Below are 20,590 nucleotides of genomic sequence, written 5' to 3'. Positions count from 1 at the left end.
GGATTGGGGGGGGGGGGAGTGGGAGGCGTGTGTTGTGTCCCTGGAGTGAACTCTGCCTTACGTACCTGCTTAACGTTAGAAGCTGCATATTTATACGGCCGCCGTCAGCTGAGAGGAGGGGGGAGGTTCTGAATGTGGCGTCTTTAGTTGTTCACATCATTTTAAACATTCTTCCCCTCTCCCTTCAACATCTCAAGCACCAATTTTAAAATGTGGACTTGTCAAAATAACACTTCATCCAACTTAATGTGACCCAATATTGTTTTTCTTTTTAACCAGTAAGTGAGAATCTTGGTGAGTCTGTCCAGGGCGAGGGGGTACTGTGGGACTTGTGTAGATTTTTCTTACACGACTTTATTTCAATTGTGTGAAAACAATTTTTTTTTTTGTTACAAAAATAAAAAGGAATAAAAACAATCACAGCCTTCTTATTTACGTAAACTGTTACAATATCGGAAAATATATATCACCAAGTGCATGCAATACCAAAGGCATATAGAAGTTGTCCAGAGGAGCAACTTGTTAAGCTAAAGTTGATATCCTGAACAACCAAAAGCCACTTTTCAACACCGTTAAGTTGAATTTAATGATAAGAAGTGATTAATTAGTTTCCTCTTAGTGTAACATAATGGAATTCATAATACTTGTGAGCATATAATCCAGTCAGTATAAATATATGATATGGCACTTTACTTATGGAGAAAAGGTAAAAACCATTTCAAAGCGAGAGAGCTTTGGAAAAGCATATACACAAAATACCTCAAAGCACGTCATAGTCCACAGAAAAGGAGCCACATTGACGAAAGAGAAGTATCCATTGATGTAAACAAGACGAGGAGTGTTTTGTTTTTAAATGGAAGAATTGTCTGGTCACCGGGTTTGTGATTGTGTTTTGGAGAGTGTGTGTCTGTATTGTCTCTGTTTTCAGAACTGACGAGAGGCTCCCTGATCTGACTGCAGCAGTCTGACAATGGACGGGTCGCTCTTGGCACCTTTAATGAACTCCTCCAGAGACAATCTACCTGTGAAGCAGAGACCAAAAAAAAGTTTAGACACCAATTATAGTCAAGCATGTGACTAAGAGAGGAATCATGCTGCAACCATCCACTAAAATCAACAGAAATGCTCCTGATGTTCCTTTTGAGCTTACGTGCTTACAATATAATCACAACTGCCCCAGAAAACTGTGCAGGCAAAGTACACCTTTTAAATAAATTACAATGAACTTGCATTATATTAACATTCTATGACTGAATGATTGAGTTATTAATAGCTGTCAAATTAACCAGCAGGTGACACTGTTGTTCTATTTTTATGAAATTCAGAAGGCATTGATTACCAGCATTGACTTGACAAAAAGGTACAGTACAATTTTTGTTTCGTATTAAGTATTTCAATATTACTGATGGCAACACAATATAGTATGTAAGATTCTGAAAATGGTGGTACTTCTTTTTAGTAATTACTTTCTAAGTAATTAATTTAGAACTTCCTTTTAAAATTATTTTGTATTAACTGGTACTGCAACATAATGCCTCTATAAATAATATTGAAATTACATCAAAAATAATCCAACTAAATGAAATTATATTCAAATTATTCAAATTTTATAAATATTTCATTATGTGGGTTTGGGGGATTCTTGTCTGAATGGAGGAAAGAACATATTCTCTGACAGCAACATATTTGTTGAATGAATAAGTTTACGTCTGCAAAACCCTGCGAAGTATTCAAAAAGATGAGATGTAATAATATTAAAAATGGCAAATGAAATCAAAATAAACTAAATGCTTGCACTATTAAATGAGTGTGTCTTATCAATTAACAGTAAGCATTTTAAAATAAAATGTGACAATGCTGGTAGCATATGATAGATAGTGGTTGGGCGATATGTAGAAAATCAAATATCACAATATTTTTGACCAAATACCTCGATATCAATACCGCAATGATATTGTGGTGTGGACACTAGGTGCTTTCACAAAATATTTACACAATGAGATTTTTGACAAATATTCATCAGTAATGTGGATATAATAACTAAGTGGGTAAAGGCAAATAAAAGAACAGTTACAGCAGTCTGGTAAGTTCCGAAAATAACATCACTTTAATGTAATGTAGACTTTAAAACCAGGGTAAGACCACACTTATGCCATATTATGATATTACAATATCTAAAATCTAAGACGATATCTAGTCTCATATCACAGTGTTGATATAATATTGATATATTGCCCAGCTCTAGATGGTGGTAAACATTATTTTAAATGTTGACTAATCTACCTCAAGGATAAAATGCAACAGTACACAATGACTTGTTTTAAATAACCACTTCCTGTCGCACAACGTCGGTATAAATTGCATTAGAAAGGAGCTGCAGCTGTAGCCGTCGGCCTGGTCTGTGGTACCATGTGATGTTATCAAATTTGAGACACACAGTTTGACCTCCCGACTTTCTGAACATTCTGCTTCGGAGTCTGCCCACTCCCATATGAACAGCTCTAAACATTTTAGTGAAATGTGTCAGAACAGTATGCTTAAGTACATATCACGTGGCATCACCTTTTCGCACTAAAAGTCAAGCGACTGACATCGAGGCCGCTCAGCAGGATGAGATTCTAAAGGCTAGGAGATGTAAATGATCTTGTGTTCAAAAAATGTTCTATGACATTTCTCTCTGTCATCAATTTTCGATATTTCCTGTTACTTTCTAAACTGCTCTGTGAGGGCAAGTGTATATTGCCATAATTGCACTAATATTTCATGATATGTCTATATTTGGGAACACTTTACTTTAAATCCCCCCTATTTAACCTTCATAAGCAGCATACAAACATTTAATAAATGGTGTACAGAATGTGTCAGCACTATAACGTCTCCTATGAAGACATATTTTATATTGTGTTTATATTATATATGTTTTACTTTATTGTCCTTCACTATCTGTTTATTCACCAGCCTCCACTTGGAATGGGTGCCAACAGGAGGAGTTATAGTTGTTTCTGCTTTCAACTACAATTATTAAAACCATCCATTACATTTATTATACAGTGCTCATATTCCTGTTATTGTCCTATGAGAAGAAGAAGCCAGTTTTTTATTTAGAATTCCTGTCACACTGTCACTATCACTACTGATAGTGACAGTTGGTAACGACATCTCCTTACAAAAGACATAAGAACATACAAATAAATCACCAGTCTTACCATCATTGTCAATGTCCATCTGTCTGAAGATCTTATCTGTCCTTTTCTCTGGTGTTGATTCATCCTCAGGCATCTTCATCACTGATGATACCATCTTGTAAATTGCCTACAAAGGAGGGTGAGAACAAGTGTTGTTGTGTGCATACTAATAGTGTTGGCTGTCCGTAGAAAGCTTTTAGGCAGTAAAGATGAAAAATAATGATTGATAAAGAATAACTCTTCCCACCTCACATATTTTTTACATCTTTTGTCTGAATGCTTTCACCTGTTTTCTGTTGCTACCTGGTAATGATGGTGCTCTGGCAACTGAAGCTCACCCTGCTGTGAAACTCACAGTAAGACACTCAGAACATGTGTCAGATGTGTCTATTTGTGTATCTTCTACAACTACACACATTTCAGATCACGTAAAGGTCTGTGAAGAGAGAACGAGTTTTGCTGAAAAACAGAAAGCAATCTCTAATGACAAAAGCACTGATGCACTTTTTTCACATTCATTTGTATCCACAAAACAGCGGACTTAGCCAATATTGATATGCCCCTGCAGGCTGCTCAGCTCACCATATTGGAAGAGTAAATATAGCCACAGTGATAAGAAAAACAAAACAGGGCAGCCTCCATCCGTGATATGAGGTGAAAAAATTATCTTATGAATTCAGAACCGCAAATGACTATCAGACCTAAAAATAGTCACTAGTCAGAAACTGTAAATGCATACAACAACGAGCTAAAACTTAGTTAAGTGAGTGGATTAATCAATTTTTGGTAAGTCCTCAGTTGCTAAGATGTGAGGATAAGCATTTGCATTTGAATAATCATTGTGTCATAACAGCTACATTTTAAGGTTTGCATAAAAAACAGATGCAGTGCTAGAACTCATTAGGTCACATTTATATCTCAGAAGATGTAGAATCAGGCTGATCCTGACCCAAAACTAGGCAAAAGACTGATGTATACACTAATAAAGAAACCCTATTTAGTCATACAGTATGTCCTCACCTGAACTATCTCCAGCATCTCCGCCCGGCTGATGTACCCATTCCCGTCCAGGTCGTACATGCTGAAGGCCCAGCGCAGCTTCTGCTCCAACCCGCCGCGAGACGTCACGCTCAGGGCGATGATGAACTCCCTGAAGTCGATGGTGGCATCACCGTTGGTGTCAAACGTGCGGAACACATGCTCGGCAAACTTTGAAGCGTCTCCGTATGGGAAAAAGTTGGCATAGATCTTCTTGAACTCTTCCACAGTCAGGTGGCCGGTGGGACAGTCCTTGAGGAAGCCGCGGTACCACTCCTGGAGCTCGTTGTCGCTGAACTCTGTATTTTCTCTCAGGTCGTTCAGGACCTCGGGCCGCAGCTTGCTGTTCTGTTTCCCCATGACGCAGCACTCTCAGGCAGGCAGATCGCTGGGATGGTTTTTCTACCTTCTCCTTCTTTCACTTCTCCACTCGCCCTGTGCTTTTACTCTCCACGTCACCGGCTGCTCGGCTTACTCTGCTCCTGCGGAAGACCAACAACATTCATTAGTATCCTTGTGTGAATGTCATAAATTATTCATCGGTTCAATAATTCCTCCCAACATGCAGCAGTGTTTAATCATAAACATGTGCTGATGATGCTTCTTAGGCAGCCAAGCTGAGGGATACATCTGGACAGTTAAGATCCAATCAGAGGATAACAATAGATATAGGATAACAACCCAGATGTCATCAGGTCACAATATGTGTGTGTGTGTGTGTGTACGTGAGGGGTGTGTCTCAGTGAATACACTATTAATCCTCTGGCGTGGTGATTATTGATCGACCCTTAACTGCAGGGGGGAGGGACAAGTGTTCTTAGGCATTGTAATTCTCTACAAATCCACTTTCTAAAAGGTCAGGCTGATACTGACTGTTGTTCCGGAGAAGACCAGAGTGACATTCACCTCAACAATAATCCTGACCTTTATGTGAAAATTAATGTTCCAATTGATTTTAAGCAGGTGGCGTTCATACACTGATTAAAGAGAGAAACACAAATGATGGATTAAAAAATACCAACGCAAACAAGGACGCTGAAGCATTTGACCACCTGGGCCTATTCACCTCTGGTTTCCATGGTTATATTCTGCAAAATCTGTTTATTCATGTATGCAGGAGTATTCATGATTGAGGATATGAGGAGGCATAAAAATAACAAATCCAGGATAAAGCCAAAACAACATTAGATGGGACACTGTGTTTTTAAACCACTGATGAAGCAGAGGGAAACATGGGTGTGTTAGAAGGGAACACAGTTACGACGCCTGCAACAGGGAGATGGGGGCTGACGTTTTTTTTTCTCAAATAAAAGAAGAAATATCCCTTTCATGCATCTTGTCAGCATGGAAAATGTTTATAAGGTCATGATGTCATGTTCCTTTAGTACCCTGTTTTATTTTGTAGAGTTATTTCCCATGTCTTGTTTTCCTTTTGTGTCTTTGTTTTTTTAATTAACAGTTTTTTAAATGTACATTCACTTGTCAAGTACATTCAATTTGTCAAATGTTGGCACAAGAAACAACAGCATTCACAAACTAAGGGAAGAAAGAAAAAATGACAAGTGCAATAATACAGTGTGAGGACTTGTTAGATGTCTTGCTTGACTTCCTGCCTTGGGTGTTGTCCTGCCTTTGTGACTGTCTGCCCTGCCCTGATTTGTTTCACCTGTTCATCAGCCCTCATGGCACCTGTCTCTCGCTACAACCCTCGTTGCCTTGTGTATTTAGTCAGTGTGCTCCCTTTGTCTGGTATCACTTGGATGTCGTACTTGGTGTCAAGAAGTTCTGATTGTTTTCCAGTGTTTTGTTTTTCCCAGTTTCCTGGAATTAATGCCTGCTAACATGGACTGTAAGTTTATTTTTTAGTCATTAAATGGTTGAAACTCGTCCTTGGTACCTCCTCGTCTCTTCTTCTGCGTTTGGGTCCTAACCTGAAATCCTTGAAACCGTGACACACCAATGTATTGCTAATTTACATGAGGCAATAAAATTCTCATTTTTAGTATCAACCATCTAAAATTTGTATTTCATAAGATGTTTGAGAGCAGCCTCTGTACTAAAGAAAGAAAAAAGATTATTTCAATGTGGTCAGAATGAAAAAAATTATATAAATATACCTATATATTTAAAAAGTAAAAACATATGACAACTTCTTATTTTTTGGAAATCAAAAGAAGGAATGTGCCAATACCTGAGCAAGTCTTTTACAACACGAATCTGGTAACGTGTGCGTGGGAGGGACAGAAAAAGAGATGTGCGAGGGCAGGGAGGAAGAAAGAATGGAAAAAAGTATGACACATAGAAAGAAACTATATCCAGCTAATACCAGCGGTTCAATTACATAATCCTTCTGAATAACACCTCCACTCTTCTGTGTTACGTATAATTATTTTATGAGAGATAAAGATGTATTATCCTCATGATCTCTCTCTCTTTCAATCATTCAAATCCCATTGCTCCTGTCTTATTGGCACCAGAACAATTGTATCTGGCGTAGAATAAATGAGCACAGTGTGAATTTGGATGAGGTCTTTTCTAGATGCAGACGCCCTCATTTCTCATAATTGTCACATCGGTGTAATTTCCTGCAATTTTATCAATTGAAGCCACAGAGTAACATGAGAGGGAGGCAGGTTTGAGGAGAAGCCAGTGACATAAACTCTAAATAATGTCACTCGGGCTTATGGATGGAAAAGAAATCAATGAAACCAGATGCACTACACATTGTCTTTTACCCCAGCTTTTTTTGTTTAAGCATATTAGATCATAAAAATTAGCAATTCAGCAAAGGGCACAGCAATAAAAGGCATAAAGGTTGGATCTGCCTCAGATGTAAGCGTCTACAGGCTGTACTTAGACAAATAGTAGGGATTTGAACTCAATTCTAACATAATGCTAACATGTTTGCAAATTAAAGTCTGTACATTTTATAAGTGAAAACTTTTGACCTGCAGGAGGTGCTAGGGGAAAACTAAGGGAATCCCCAAAGTCATTAGCATGGCTATGCAGATGGAATTATCTTAAAACGGAGCTAAAGCCTTCTGTTGCACTGTGCGGTGCCTTAACCTACTGTGTAACAAGCTTGTGAACATTACAGTGCAGGAGCGACCGACTACAATAAAAGTGATGCTAACTTTGAAAATACAATATCGTTGTCGGCTGACAATGTTTTACCAGGGCTATGGTAAAAATGACACACTGCCCTGCAGGCCGGACCGTAGTCCTTCCGCTCTAACATACAACAGGATGAGGAAGCAGCAACATCTCCTTAGCTCTGGGTCACATGGACTTTTCCAGGACAGCTCAGTGAGCAGGCTGAGCTGGAGCAGACATAAATATGGGCGTTGCTCTTTATTCTCTCAAACACACAAAACCACATGAAACCCAGAGGTTTCCAGGCTGGAAGCCTTAAGAGCTTGCTTTTAAAAAGGAGATGGTTGCAATTTAGGGCTAAAACAGAAAAACAAGTGCGTACTCTGGTCAAGAGAACGCTAGTTAAAAAAAAATACACATTTTTTTTACAGACCTCTAAAATATGCTCATCAAAGCCTAAAACTAGATTCCCACAAATGAAATATGGGTTGCAATCAAGGCATATTACATATTCTTTTTTTTCTTAAAATAATAATAATAATAATAATAATAATAATAGGACAAATGCCAACACACTGATCAAGCAAATGTCTGTGCTTGTGCAAAAACAGTTTTAGAATAATTTAACAAGAGAACTATCTAGGTCAAGGTTAGCTGTGTTACCTGCTGCAGGGACTGTTGTTTAACCCTACAATGGGTAATTAGCTGCTGTATTGTTGATTCATTTGTGCCTATAAAATGTAAGTGATTCCTAACTGCATACAGGTCTGCTATTTGAGACGTCACAGCATGTTTTAGATGTTTTGACAGCTGGGAACTGGTCAAGTCATTTTCTAAAGTTGCTTCTTGGTGCAGTGGAAAATGTTTTGGACTGTGGTCCGAAATAACTGCTAGATATTGCTCTGACATCTACATGACTTTCTTTGCAGAGAGAGTCACGCTCTTACAGCCTTGACTGCTAGAGATGCAAAATAAGTTTACAACACCGAACGCTGTCTGTGAGCGTTGTTTGATACACAACAGCCCCCTCGAGATGGTCATTCCAGATTCAATGTTTGCAATTCCCCTTGATTACACAGCAACGGTCGCTTCTTGTCCCCAACCCCCATAGCTGTTTCTGCTGTGTATAGTCCACTTTTTCCAGTGGGTTCCCTGCCACGTGAGACTGGTTCACACAGGCCCTGAAGCTCCGGTGGAGATCTTGTAAACCTCTGACCAGGCCAGTTTCACTGCTGTTTGCCATTCTTAGGCCCACTTCATTTCCTGGGCCTGTCACTAATAACAAAGAAAGCCTCCATTCTTCATCCAGACGCTCATTACTTCTCGTCTTAGCGAACAATAAATCCCAAAGACAGTTAGAAACGGAGAGATGAAAGGTGTGTGTTTAGAAAAATAGTAGTAGTCCATCCGTCCATCTATAAAGAATGATATATATCAGATGGAGCTCATGTCGCTTCTGATCCGTTAGTGAGTGTACAAAACAAAATCAACTGGTGACAATTTTTACAACCAAATGTTAAAACAACATAATGTTTGGCAAAGAAATTAAAAGATAAAGTCAAAGGACAGACTTAATTTGTAGTTAGAGAAATCCCTGGTTCCAGCTTCTAAATAGTGAATATCCACCGGTTGTCTCTGTTGTCATTTGTTTATGATAAAAAAAAACCTGTTTTGGTTGGACAAAACAAGACATTTGACAACATCACTGTGTATTCTGGGAAATTATGAATTTTTTATCTCACTATTCTCTGACATTTAATATCTAGCCTAAACAACCTAACAATTAATTTTAAAAAACTTATGAAAATAAGCAATAGTTGCAGCCCTAAAACAGGGTTCGTTAATAGGCTGGAACATTTCCAATGTCTCCTCCCAGCCCAAAAAAGGACTGACTCTACATTTCACAGAGTATTTCCCATCCTCAACTCTGCATAAACATGACGGAGAAAATATTTTTCATGCTGTCTGTGTTGTGCCTCTTTTGAATGGAATGTAAATCAAACAAACTCATATGGCTCGGTGCACAGAAAGAAAGCAGGGTTACCATTTTAGTGGTGCGTGTAGCCTGCTGTGCAGTGGATGAGCAGAGTAGTACTGCAGCCTGAAGTTCTGTGTACTACTGGTTACTAAGATTGCATCAGGTGGGTGAAGAGTTAGTCCAATGTAAGAGGAAGAAAAAGAGAAAATTAGCTCTTAGTTATTCTTGGTTTCAGCGCTGCTTCATGGCAGTCTCTCTGATCTAGTGTCAGAGAAAATCATGCAGTGGATCAGGATGAAGTCCCCTGACACACCAGTAGTCAAGGCAACAGGATAGTAGTGCTAAGGCTTATGAGAGGGAGGCGGTGTAACTATCAATCTAGGGCACGATATCGAGACTCAAGAGATACAAGACTTCTTTTTTCTGTTGCATTTCAAATTTCCAATTTGTGCTGTTCCAAAACAGTTTAATCAATACATAATTTCTTTCTTATTCAGTCAGGGCCCTCCACAATGATTTCTGCATCATATTAATTGCTCAAAGGTTCACAAGTGCAACATCATTATGTTTATTTTTTGTACTAGTAGCGAGGTTGTAAGACTGTTACATTACATTGTTAGATTTACTTTTTGATAAACTACCATTTTGACTTGGGTCTTGTTATTAAAAGTGTGACATAAAATAGAAGCAGCAACAATAGTGAGGAATAGTTGTTGAAATTAGCGAGCTGGTAAGCATAATTATGGCATATTGGTATTGGATAGTGCCTGAGTGGGCAACGAAGCTTGACACATATTTTTCATCAATATTATTACCTTTTCACCAAGACTTCACACCATGTAGTTTTTTTGGTGCTGGGCAATAACTCAAAATTATCATTTATAGACTTTCAGAATAATCCTGTAGTGATTATATGAACTTATTATACCATTGTTCTACACATATCTGTTGTCCAAACAAAACTTTCAAGCAAGATGTGATCAAAAATGAAAACAATTTAGTTAGTTGAAAATCTCATTGAGATCAACATATCTTTTGCAAGAGAACAAATATACATATACATAAACACATCATATCACAACAAGACAAACTCATTAAGAAGAAACAATTATAGCACACACACACACAACTACACTATTAGTTATTAGTCTATTATATCAACGAATTATTAAAGTAGTTTTACACGCAAGAGCTGCTCCAAAGGTGGAACCCAGATCATTGCTAACAGTTGTATGTGTTTATTTAATGGGCTGAGTATATATTTGCCATATTGTGATACATAGTCTTATTGATAAAGGAACACGTCCTCATGAATATTATGATTCATGATTTCAAACATATTGCTCAGCCCTACTTTGTCTTCAACTTAATATAGTCTATACTGTACATGTATAGGCTGTTTGTTTACGGTGAAGCTACTTGCAAAACTTGCATTGATTAAAAATGTACTTTTGAGTCTGGATAATACTTTAAAACTGTGTTACTATATTCTGAGATGGAGGTGAGATGTATGCTAGTCTTGTATGGGTGTAGCCCATAGACTGTGTAGCCCTTTACAGACCAGGATAGACACTGGAGCAGACTGGACACTACAGTAGCTTTAACCAATATGTGTTTAATCATTTAATAAAGACATGTAAACTTACCTATTTTAGGAGTAATAATTGTTTATGAGTCTTCCGGTTGAAGAGCCCACTTCACGTCACCAACAGACCAACTTAACCGTTAAGTTGCAGTAGCCGAACCTAACACCTCCTCCTACTGATAAAACTCTGTAAAATCCAACACGAGAACAATTTAAGATGCTCGCGTGAATTTTACGACCCTCTGACACTTTCAGAGAGAAAAAAATACATTAAGTTTGACAGGAATAGTCTGAATGTTGTTGTTTTTTTTAAAGATAGGTTCTTATTTAGTCGGTCCTTCCGCTAGTTCCTGGTGTAGCGGCTTTATCATTTAGTGGAAGATGTGGCACAGAGCTCGGTTTTCATCAGAATTGCCCAATTTACAACTAAAGGGTTTTCTTTTCTCTTTGAAGGGGATTAAATTAACTTGGTCTGAATGCTAGAGAACTGAGGACAGTTTCTAATCATAAAGGTGGAAAATAAAGGTCAAAAGTAAATGTACTCGTTATTCAAAAGATATTTTATAACGATTTGCCGACTTGTTGTACTTAAAACCCCCTCTGCACACTAAATGGACCCGTCCACACTCACTGCTTCCATCGTACAACAGTCGTAGCAGCAGCGTCCTGTGGAAAATTATCACTGGAGACTATTATTAGCACAATATCTAGAATAAACGATTCCCTTTGGAGGGAAAATATTGATATAAGGAGAAGAACTCTGTCACCAAACATAGAAAGCAGAATGCCATTAAAAAACTGAAGTTCTATAATAGCCTACAATTTAGTTAAAGCATTCAACAAGCTAGGCTATGACGTCCTCTAGGCTAATCACGGATTTTAGTACTATTATTAAGTAGCCTTCCAGAGAAATATACAGAAAGTGTAGCATAAGTGTTGATCTCATCCCTACTTGGTGGAAAATCTTTTTCAATCACAACCTACAAACCCCAGCATAATCATGTGCTCTTATAAATAGGCTACAAAATTATTGTATTTAATTAATCAATCAATCAATCAATCGATTTTTTTTTCTCATGAAATTATATGAGGTACAAGTTAAAAGCTCCTTCGGCTTTTTGTGCAAGATTCATCATAAAATAAAGCATGAATTGTTGACGGGACCGGCAGCTGGACAGATCCACACTTTCTTCAGGTCCATTATAATGTTGTGATACAACTGGCACTAGAGCGTAGAATATATAATGTCTATATTACATAATATTAAAGTTATAACCAAATCCCATCTTTCCCCTGTATGACTTCTCTCTCAGCTTCTCAGAAGATGTACAGTCGCTCATCAGTACCTATGTCTGCAACCTTTCTTGTGAAGGGTAAAGTGACATTGCAGTCAGGGTGGTGTGTATGTCAGCATTTCAGTAAGTGGATAAATAATTAACTGTGTGTGTGGGGGGGGGGGGCGCTTCCTGAAGCCTGACACCTGTTTCTATAAGCACATGAAGTGTTTATCTCCACCTAAGAGTGAGTACAGTAGAGACTGCGTGGGGGGTTTGAGGCAGTGATAAAGTAGTCTGAGGTTGCTTTTGTTGTTGTTGCCAATTTGTAACTTAATACTGTCACAAGCCTGTCATTGTTGGAGGGGTGCAGCTGAAAAACATTGTTATGACTTCCTTAAAAAAGAAGGAAGTTTTTAATTCATGTTTGAGGGACAATTTACCATATAAGAAATAGTCTATATTGCTGTCATCATCATAAAAAAAAAGTTATAAAACATCATGTTAATGCCAATAGAAGGTAAATTGTAGATCATTTGATCATTGTATTTAGGGTTTCACAAGCAAACCCCTGACAAAATTAAACAGACACAACATAACTTTCCTTTTGAGATTGGAAACCTTCAGTTGACACCCCAGAAATAACTTGACTCCAAGGCTTCAAGATGCTGTTGAAATCTCCGGAATAAAACTAATGGACCTTGATTATCTAAATATTGATTTCTGACCATAATCACATTCAGTTGCATACATTTAACATGTAAGGCAAAATAATACATTCTTATAGCATGAAAAATGTTGTATTTTTAAGATATTAAATACTGACACCTCTATAGCAACTGAACATTGGGATTGGTTGTAAACTCAAAAATGGTCCTTGAGGTGAATTGGCTTTTTTGTTTTAGACAGTTACATTTTTCCTCCAAAAGAGGCACTGTTGTACAATCTATTTAGTCTGTTCCAAAATTAAAAGCTAAACAGGAAAGTGCAGAAATAATGTTGTTGTGACAACTTGTTAAAAACCTTCCTCGCCACTGACTGCAGGATGTAAAGTGTTCTGACTCATGTAGATCACCATGTCCAGTTTCAACATGCACAGCTATCCAAAGAACGAGGCTCTTAGAAGGTGAAAAATGGTTAATCCCACGGATGTGATTAAAAAAAAAAGATAAAGTAAAATGGTATTGATATAAAGTGCAGGAATATCCAAAACTGACCACGTGCTCAAATTGACTTTCCTAAACGGAAAAAAGACAGACTAAAGTCAGCGTTCTAAAGTTAGCAGTCACAAAACTTGTTGCACCACATCCTGCTCTGTTAACCTTCACTTTACTTCACTTAGAGAAAGCCAACTCAAAACTGTCCAATAGCAGGACAGACTACTGGAGCGTGAGTTTTCAGGCAAAGCCCATTCTACAACGTTGGCTAGATTCTAATGTATATTGGACTACATATTTTAAAGGTCGTAAAACAATTTTCTTTTGCAATAAAATAAAATACCCCAAACTATTAACAATACAACATGGCTCTTACAAATGGATAGTGGACCAATTACATGAAATGAATGGTACTATGTGAAATTAAATATTGTTTTATTTCACAAATTAGCTGAAAATGCTGTAACATTTTGCATCTTGTACATTTAAAGTTTAGGCATCAAGTTGATGCCCTAATCCAGGAAAGAAGTTTAGATTGAGTGAGCAAGGATATGAATTTAGTCTTGAGTCTTGAGACATTGTAGCTATGTAAAAATGAAGCTATGTGTTGTTCTGCAGAAACATAACCGATCCACTAGAGGCCACTGACAGCCTTCCACTCAGCCGATACTGTGGTGTTGTTGGTGCTCTGTCATCCAGGTCACATTGGAGATGGTTGCAATCAGCGGCAACTGAACTTGGTTAAAGGTGGTCCTTTAACCAAAATATGATATATAGGTGCTCCTTTAACCAAGTCCAATTGCCCTTGATTTGAACCCTTTCTAGGTTAAGGACTGTAGTCAGGTCTGTCCTATATCTTGGACTCAGCTGATGGGCGGGCATTATTGGACCAGACAGGTCTGTTACTTTGCCATAGGGGTGTTTACAGGCAGAGTCCTCTTCTAGCCAATTACTAAAGAGTATTCTGTATTTGGATGTAGTGGTGCCATGTTAAGTCATGTCTCTTTACTGTTTGTTTTGTCTTGGATAATACAATGTGTTGCCACACAAATATGCTTCACTTTTTTACCCACACATTTATGTTAATGCATGCACAAACACATGCACATGTGAACATCAAACCAACTAAGAACAGGTCACTGTTTTTTATTAAGAAGAAAGACCTCCACACTCATTATTTGATTTTGTGCCAATATCTTAATGTATAATATAGTCTATATGAAACAAAAAAGGAAGTCTCTATACTATAAAGATGTTAAATTTGACATAAAATGTGTCTGGGAATTTAACATCAACCCAAGATTTTATTAACGTGTAACACTTGAGAAAAAACATTAAGACCATGGGACACTGCACTTTTATGTGAATTCACAAGTCTGTCTGCAAAGTTTGTGCCCGCAAGAAAAATGACAATAATTTCAGAGACAGTTTCTTCTAGTACTATATCATTGTTCCTTGACAACACTTCCTACTGTGCTGGAATGGATGACCCGGTAAGATTTAATACTTTTTCTGATGTGAAAAGTTTAGCTTAACTAATGTTTAGGTCTACACATGTTGTGTGTAATGTCTTCATAAAAACTTGTTGACCCTCTGTCCTTCTTTCATGACACACATGTACACTTAATCTTTTGCATGATTAGTAACGAACGATCATTGCAGCTGTAAAAGCAGCACACACTCCTCAACTATTGATCTGGCTGTTCTTACATTATACAGAGTGTGGGGCAATGCTCCTGTCCGTGGTACTCTCAATGTTTATGGAACGTGTGGTACTGAAAATAGTTGTGACCAACAGTCTGGCGTAAATAGATACAATTTAGCTTTGATTAACGTTCTAATTATTGTCCTTCACAGGTTTTGTATAATCAAAGCAATTTCCATCTAGACTTTTAGTTTCCTCTCAAAATTATGACCATGTCAGCTGTGCCCTGTCCTTTTTGTGGCCTGAAGCTGTGCACCTTTTCACCACCGATTCAGTCCCTTCTGTGCATTGTATACATTTCAGTTAGAAACTTGTAGATTCAATCAGTCATCGTGGTAACAACCTTTGTTTGTGACACAATCTCAAAAAATCATTGATCTAAAACTTGTATACATATGCTGTTTTTTGGACGTGCTGCAATTGAAAAGACAAGATAAAGCTGCAGGCAGTAGAAGTCAGGTGCTGATGTACTGATAGCTCCACACACTGTAAAACTTACAGCTGCTATTAAGCTGTGTTGATAGTCTCGATAGTTTTGAGTAGACCTTTCTAGAAGTTTCTATACGTAGATTGTAGGTAAATGAGTGCATACCTTGAACACACTGACATTGTAATGGGATATTTTTGGTTATTGATATTACTATATAGCATATAAAACACTTTAAAAAGCATTGTAAGGTCAAATAGAGACAATGCCTTTTTTTGCTTACTGTATGTAGATGTCTGTGTCTGTCCTAGTGGCAGACTTAATTCTTAATGTCATATCTTGAGAGGCCACTGGTCAGCCTGATTGCTGCCCTGGTTCCCTACTTGTTATCTCAAGCTCTGCTGTGCTTGCACTCTTGGCCCTTGTGCAAGTCTGAACACGCTGATGCTTTTATATGTGGAGTAAATGTTTTCTTTTACGAATGCTGTTTGTCTAAGGGCATTCAATTGATCATTTTTATTTACATGCTCCAGTGACCTCAAGACAAACGTAACACAAGTATTTTAAATGTGACACAATACATTTGAATTACTACTACAGGTATAGTTATGGTATTTTAAATTATAATCTAACATCATAGGATTTAAGTAGTAGGCTACAGTAAATGTTACTATAAATATGTAAAGTGTGATAAGAATGTATTGGCCATTACCTTTTTTAATGCCTACCAATCTACCTCCCTCGATTATTTTTCAATCGTCTTAACAATATCATAACCACGTTCATTTGTGCAGGTAAACGGGCCAGAGCAAATTAATCTTTGCTCCAGAGAAGCGGATCAGTGGGTGGCCTGGGTTTACCCAACCTCCTTGGCTATAACTGGCCGGCTAACGCACAAAAGGTTTTGCTCTGGTTCACCTCACCTCAATAATAATAATTGGTGCCACTCGGAGGCAAACTCATGCTCCACGTCCCTCCAGGGCCCTATGTGGCACTCTCCCCCTCTGTCTCGCCAACTTCACGTCCAACCCCTTTATAAATAACACATAAAAAATTTGGGCTCAACTAAGAAAACAGTTTGGATGGATCTCCATTCCCCTAGTTACACCTCTTTGTAACAACCCATTTTTTTTATGCCAGCCAAGATGGACTCGTGCTTTGCAACTCTGGAAAAGAAAGGCCTGAGATGCCTGGGAGACTTTTACATAGACGGGCTGTTCGCCAACTTCAACCAACTACGCTCAACCTTTGGATTATGGAATATAGACTTTTTTCGCTTCTTCCAATTTCGTGACCTTGCACGAACCTACTCCCCTCGATTCCCTCAAGCCTCACCTCTCAGCGGAATAGACTTAGTACTTCAGGCTAAATCTCTGCGTAAGGGCCATGTATAATTTCTCTATAATCTCTTCATCCGCAAATAAGAGCAGAAACCGACTGGGAAACCAAACTTCAGATAAGCATTTTGGACGCTCTATGGAAAAAAAGCGTTGCAAGCTGTTAACTCCTCTTTTAGCTGTGCCAGACTCTCTGTTATCCAATTTAAAGTACTCTTTAGACTGCACTGTAGCAAAGAGAAGCTTATCAAACTTTATCCAGATAGGACTACTGAAGCTTGTGACAGATGCTCTCAGATGCAGTGCAATCTAAAACACGTTCTGGACGTGCTCTACACTGTCTAACTATTGACAATCATCTTTTAAATCTATTTCTGACATCCTAGGTATCTCTGTTAGTTTTAGCCTTTGCGTCCTTGATTGCGTGAAGAAAAATTCTCCTCTTATGGAAATCATCCCAACCACTTTCCATTAAATCCTGGCTACATGATATATTATTCCTTCTAAGACTGGAGAAAATTAAATTCAGTCTCAGAGGCCGTCCCGAGAGGTTTTACTCACACTGGAAACAACTACTTAGACTTAGACTTAGACTTCTCTTCATTGATCCTTTTGGGATGACTCCAGCAAGGAAATTGAAAATTCCAGCAGCAGTTTTAGCAAGAAAAAAAGAAATTAAAAAATAGATAAAAAAAGACAGTATAAAGACAACAAAATAACAATAATGATAATAACAACAATAAGAACATTTGTCAAATAAACAAACAAAAGACCATAAATGATTATTAAAGTGTCAGTTTTTTTATATGATTTTGTTTCAGGGGTTAAAACAAAAAGCAGTAAACCCCTTTCAGTTGGTCTGAACATTACATGTTTAATTTTTAAAGAGGTAATAGAAAACTGGGCTGAAGGAGTGACGCCATAACAATAATAACCTTTAGCCATGCTAGTGTAATGGCTCTAGAGATGGCAATGCCGGTCAGTTGGTTGGTCCACCCCTTTGATCCGGATTGAAGTAGCTCAACAATCCTCTGACTTTTCCTCTAGTGGCACCATGAGGTTGACATTTCTAGTTCGGAGAAATATCTTAACTAATTGGATGGATTGCCATAAAACAAACATGCAAGGTCCCTGGAGGATGTATCCTGATGAATTGATTATCTTCTAACTCTAGTCTTCCTGATGGATTGGCACCAAATGTGTAAAGAGATTCATGGTCCTCAGATGATGTATCCTACTGACTTTGATGATCCGCTGAATGTTGCTCCAGAGCAGTGCTTCCAAAACATTAGAGGCTTGAAGCCCCATACAAATTCAGGTAAACCTTCAAGGTCTAACCTCCATCTCATTTCGTCATGGACAGAAATAAACAGTGACAAGTAGATTGCACAAAATAACATTATTTAACGTGCAGTGCCCATTTGGAGTGTGTACCCTGTTCACAATGGACCAATTGCTTGGTTCCCAGTATTTTTTTGCAGAACTTTGTTTAACTACAAGTGAGGGTTTAATCAAGCTCAGCTTTTGTCGTCTAGCAGTCACATCTCCAGGTAGTGATGTGGCCTGAGCAGAGAAAGCAGAAAGCCGAGTCCAACTCAGCCTGCTGGGGAAGTAGCTACAGCGCACAGAACAGCCGGAGAAATGTGCTCAACCATCAGTTACAAAACAATAAGAGCCAGGGCGTTCATCTAATACGTTTTTGTGTACAATTCACTTCATAATTTGTATGTAGGGTAGACAGCAATCAGTTTTTGGTTAATGATCTGTTTTTGGCACAACACCGCAGTAGCCCACTACAAGCACATGCTTGGGCAACCCGTTCTCGTTCAAAATATTGGTCAGTGGTTCTCAGATACGTTTAAAACCTTCATCTATCATCTATCATCAGGTCGAAATTTGATTGTTTAATACTTTGGCTTACGATAAGACCGACTATGTGCTAAACTTTCTTGTTTGTGTTTAATGCTAATTAGCAAGTGTTAGCATGCTTACAAAAACTTGAACATGATGAACATTATACCAGCATTACTATTGTAAGTATGTTAACATGCTGATGTTAGCATTTAGCGGTGAGAGGAAATATGAAACTCTGTCTGTTTTCAACCATTATTATCATTTAAACTTCTTACTTCATACCTCCATAGTTACTGTAGTAGCATACTGTCAGATCTTTACATGTTGAACAAAGGTTAAATCCAACACACATTGCCAATCAAAGTCCAATGGCTGTGTGTGTGTGTGTGTGTGTGTGTGTGTGTGTGTGTGTGTGTGCTGTGTAAAATGGCTATTGGAATGAAGCCAAATGTGTAGTGTATCTGATGTACTGAACATGCACAATGCATGTTCTGGACTGTATGTGTCCTGCAGCCGATAGTAGGGACTTTCAACTATTGTGTGTGGTGTGTGGTGTGTTGTTGTGTGTGTGTGTGTGTGTGTGTGTGTGTGTGTGTCTGTGTATGTATGTGTGGGTGTGTGGGTGTGTGTGTGAACAAAAATGTGGGAAGCCGGTTGAAAGAATGTCAACTAATATTTCAAAAGTTGGTTTTGAGACTCTTAATATTTGAGCATAGGGATATTAATGCAAATTATGCAAAGATTTAGGATTGCTGCACATATGAATCTTTTAAGTAGTTATGTGTCCATGCATGACATTTTGATGCTCTGTAGAACATGATAAACTTTGATCTGTCTTCATAGAATTGTTCTATCAGTAAAGTTATCTGTGCAATCTGTCAGTTCCAGAAAAAGCTGAAGAACAATATAACTATTAGCAAACATGGTTTATGACACAGAGATACATGGTGCATGACTTCATTGTGTCTGGACTTTCAGCCACTGTTTGCTCAATCAGAGTGACTAGTATACTGTAGGTCAGTGAGCTGCAGGAGAATATTTTGCAAACTGTTTTGTGCAGTGTTGCAGGTGAATTGTACTAAAAAAAATTATCAGATTGTATGTTCTGAATATAAAATACAGGACTGCATGTTAAAGTTCAACATGTTATTATCAATTTTTTGGAATTTTTTCTTTCAAAAATTGAAATGTCTTAACATGAATCCAACATATTTTAAATGTTTTAATATAAATTAGTCTATTTGTGAAAGAAACATTGATGATAGGTTTACTGGCCTATGTATTAAGTTAATCCTAAAGATTCACTGTGCTGCATGTAGTTTAAACATTAAAAAAGGATTTTTAAAATTACGCCTACAATTATTATTTTAATATCTTTGTATTCTATGTAATAAAAAGCTGTGTATAAAGCCTTTAGGCAGTCTACAATTCATTGCAGGCCCAGTTTAATATGCAAGTTAATATGTAGTAGAGGGTCCGCGTTCCATCCGTCCTTGGTTTAACAAACGCTGAAGACCACTGCCCTAGATGGCTCATTATTTGCAGTTCACCAGCTTTGCTACCATAAGAGAGCCTATGAGCCCCTGTAAAGCAGATGGAGTTACAAAAAAACAACTAGAAACAAATCTAGCACCTTTCTGTATAATAGAGAAGCCAGGATGATTCTTACTGAGGTGCAACAGTGAGCCTATGGGCGTGTCACATAGTGGACCAGCGCCTTTCATGGCAGCTCTGCAACTTTCAGATTGAAATTTATTATCGGATAAGTTATTCCATGACAATGCTGCAAGCAGCAATACTGGGAGCCAAGTATTTTATAGTCTATATACTTTGCGTTCCACTTCCGGGATAGCTGTGATGCTGCAGGAAATTCCGCCAGATGCATCTATTTTCTGTTTCCTTTGCTTAAATTGTGTTAGAATTTTAAATTCTGTGGATTTATGAGGACTATGGTTAA

The 20,590-nt window shown here is 37.9% G+C and overlaps 1 protein-coding gene across 1 annotated transcript; it reads right to left on the bottom strand.

Annotated features, from left to right (window-relative positions):
- Positions 1–262: 262 nt before the first annotated feature.
- Positions 263–11,268, bottom strand: hpcal1 (hippocalcin-like 1). The gene is made up of 4 exons (XM_032543137.1): positions 10,941–11,268; positions 4,206–4,705; positions 3,207–3,312; positions 263–1,022 (listed from the first exon to the last, which is right to left on the bottom strand). The coding sequence occupies exons 2-4, from the start codon at positions 4,581–4,583 to the stop codon at positions 925–927; spliced, it is 582 nt and encodes a 193-aa protein (XP_032399028.1). The 5' UTR covers positions 4,584–4,705; positions 10,941–11,268; the 3' UTR covers positions 263–924.
- Positions 11,269–20,590: the final 9,322 nt, after the last annotated feature.

Source organism: Etheostoma spectabile, chromosome 18 (assembly GCF_008692095.1).
Source record: "Etheostoma spectabile isolate EspeVRDwgs_2016 chromosome 18, UIUC_Espe_1.0, whole genome shotgun sequence".
Lineage (NCBI taxonomy): Eukaryota > Metazoa > Chordata > Actinopteri > Perciformes > Percidae > Etheostoma > Etheostoma spectabile.
This window is presented reverse-complemented; position numbering and strand designations above follow the sequence as displayed.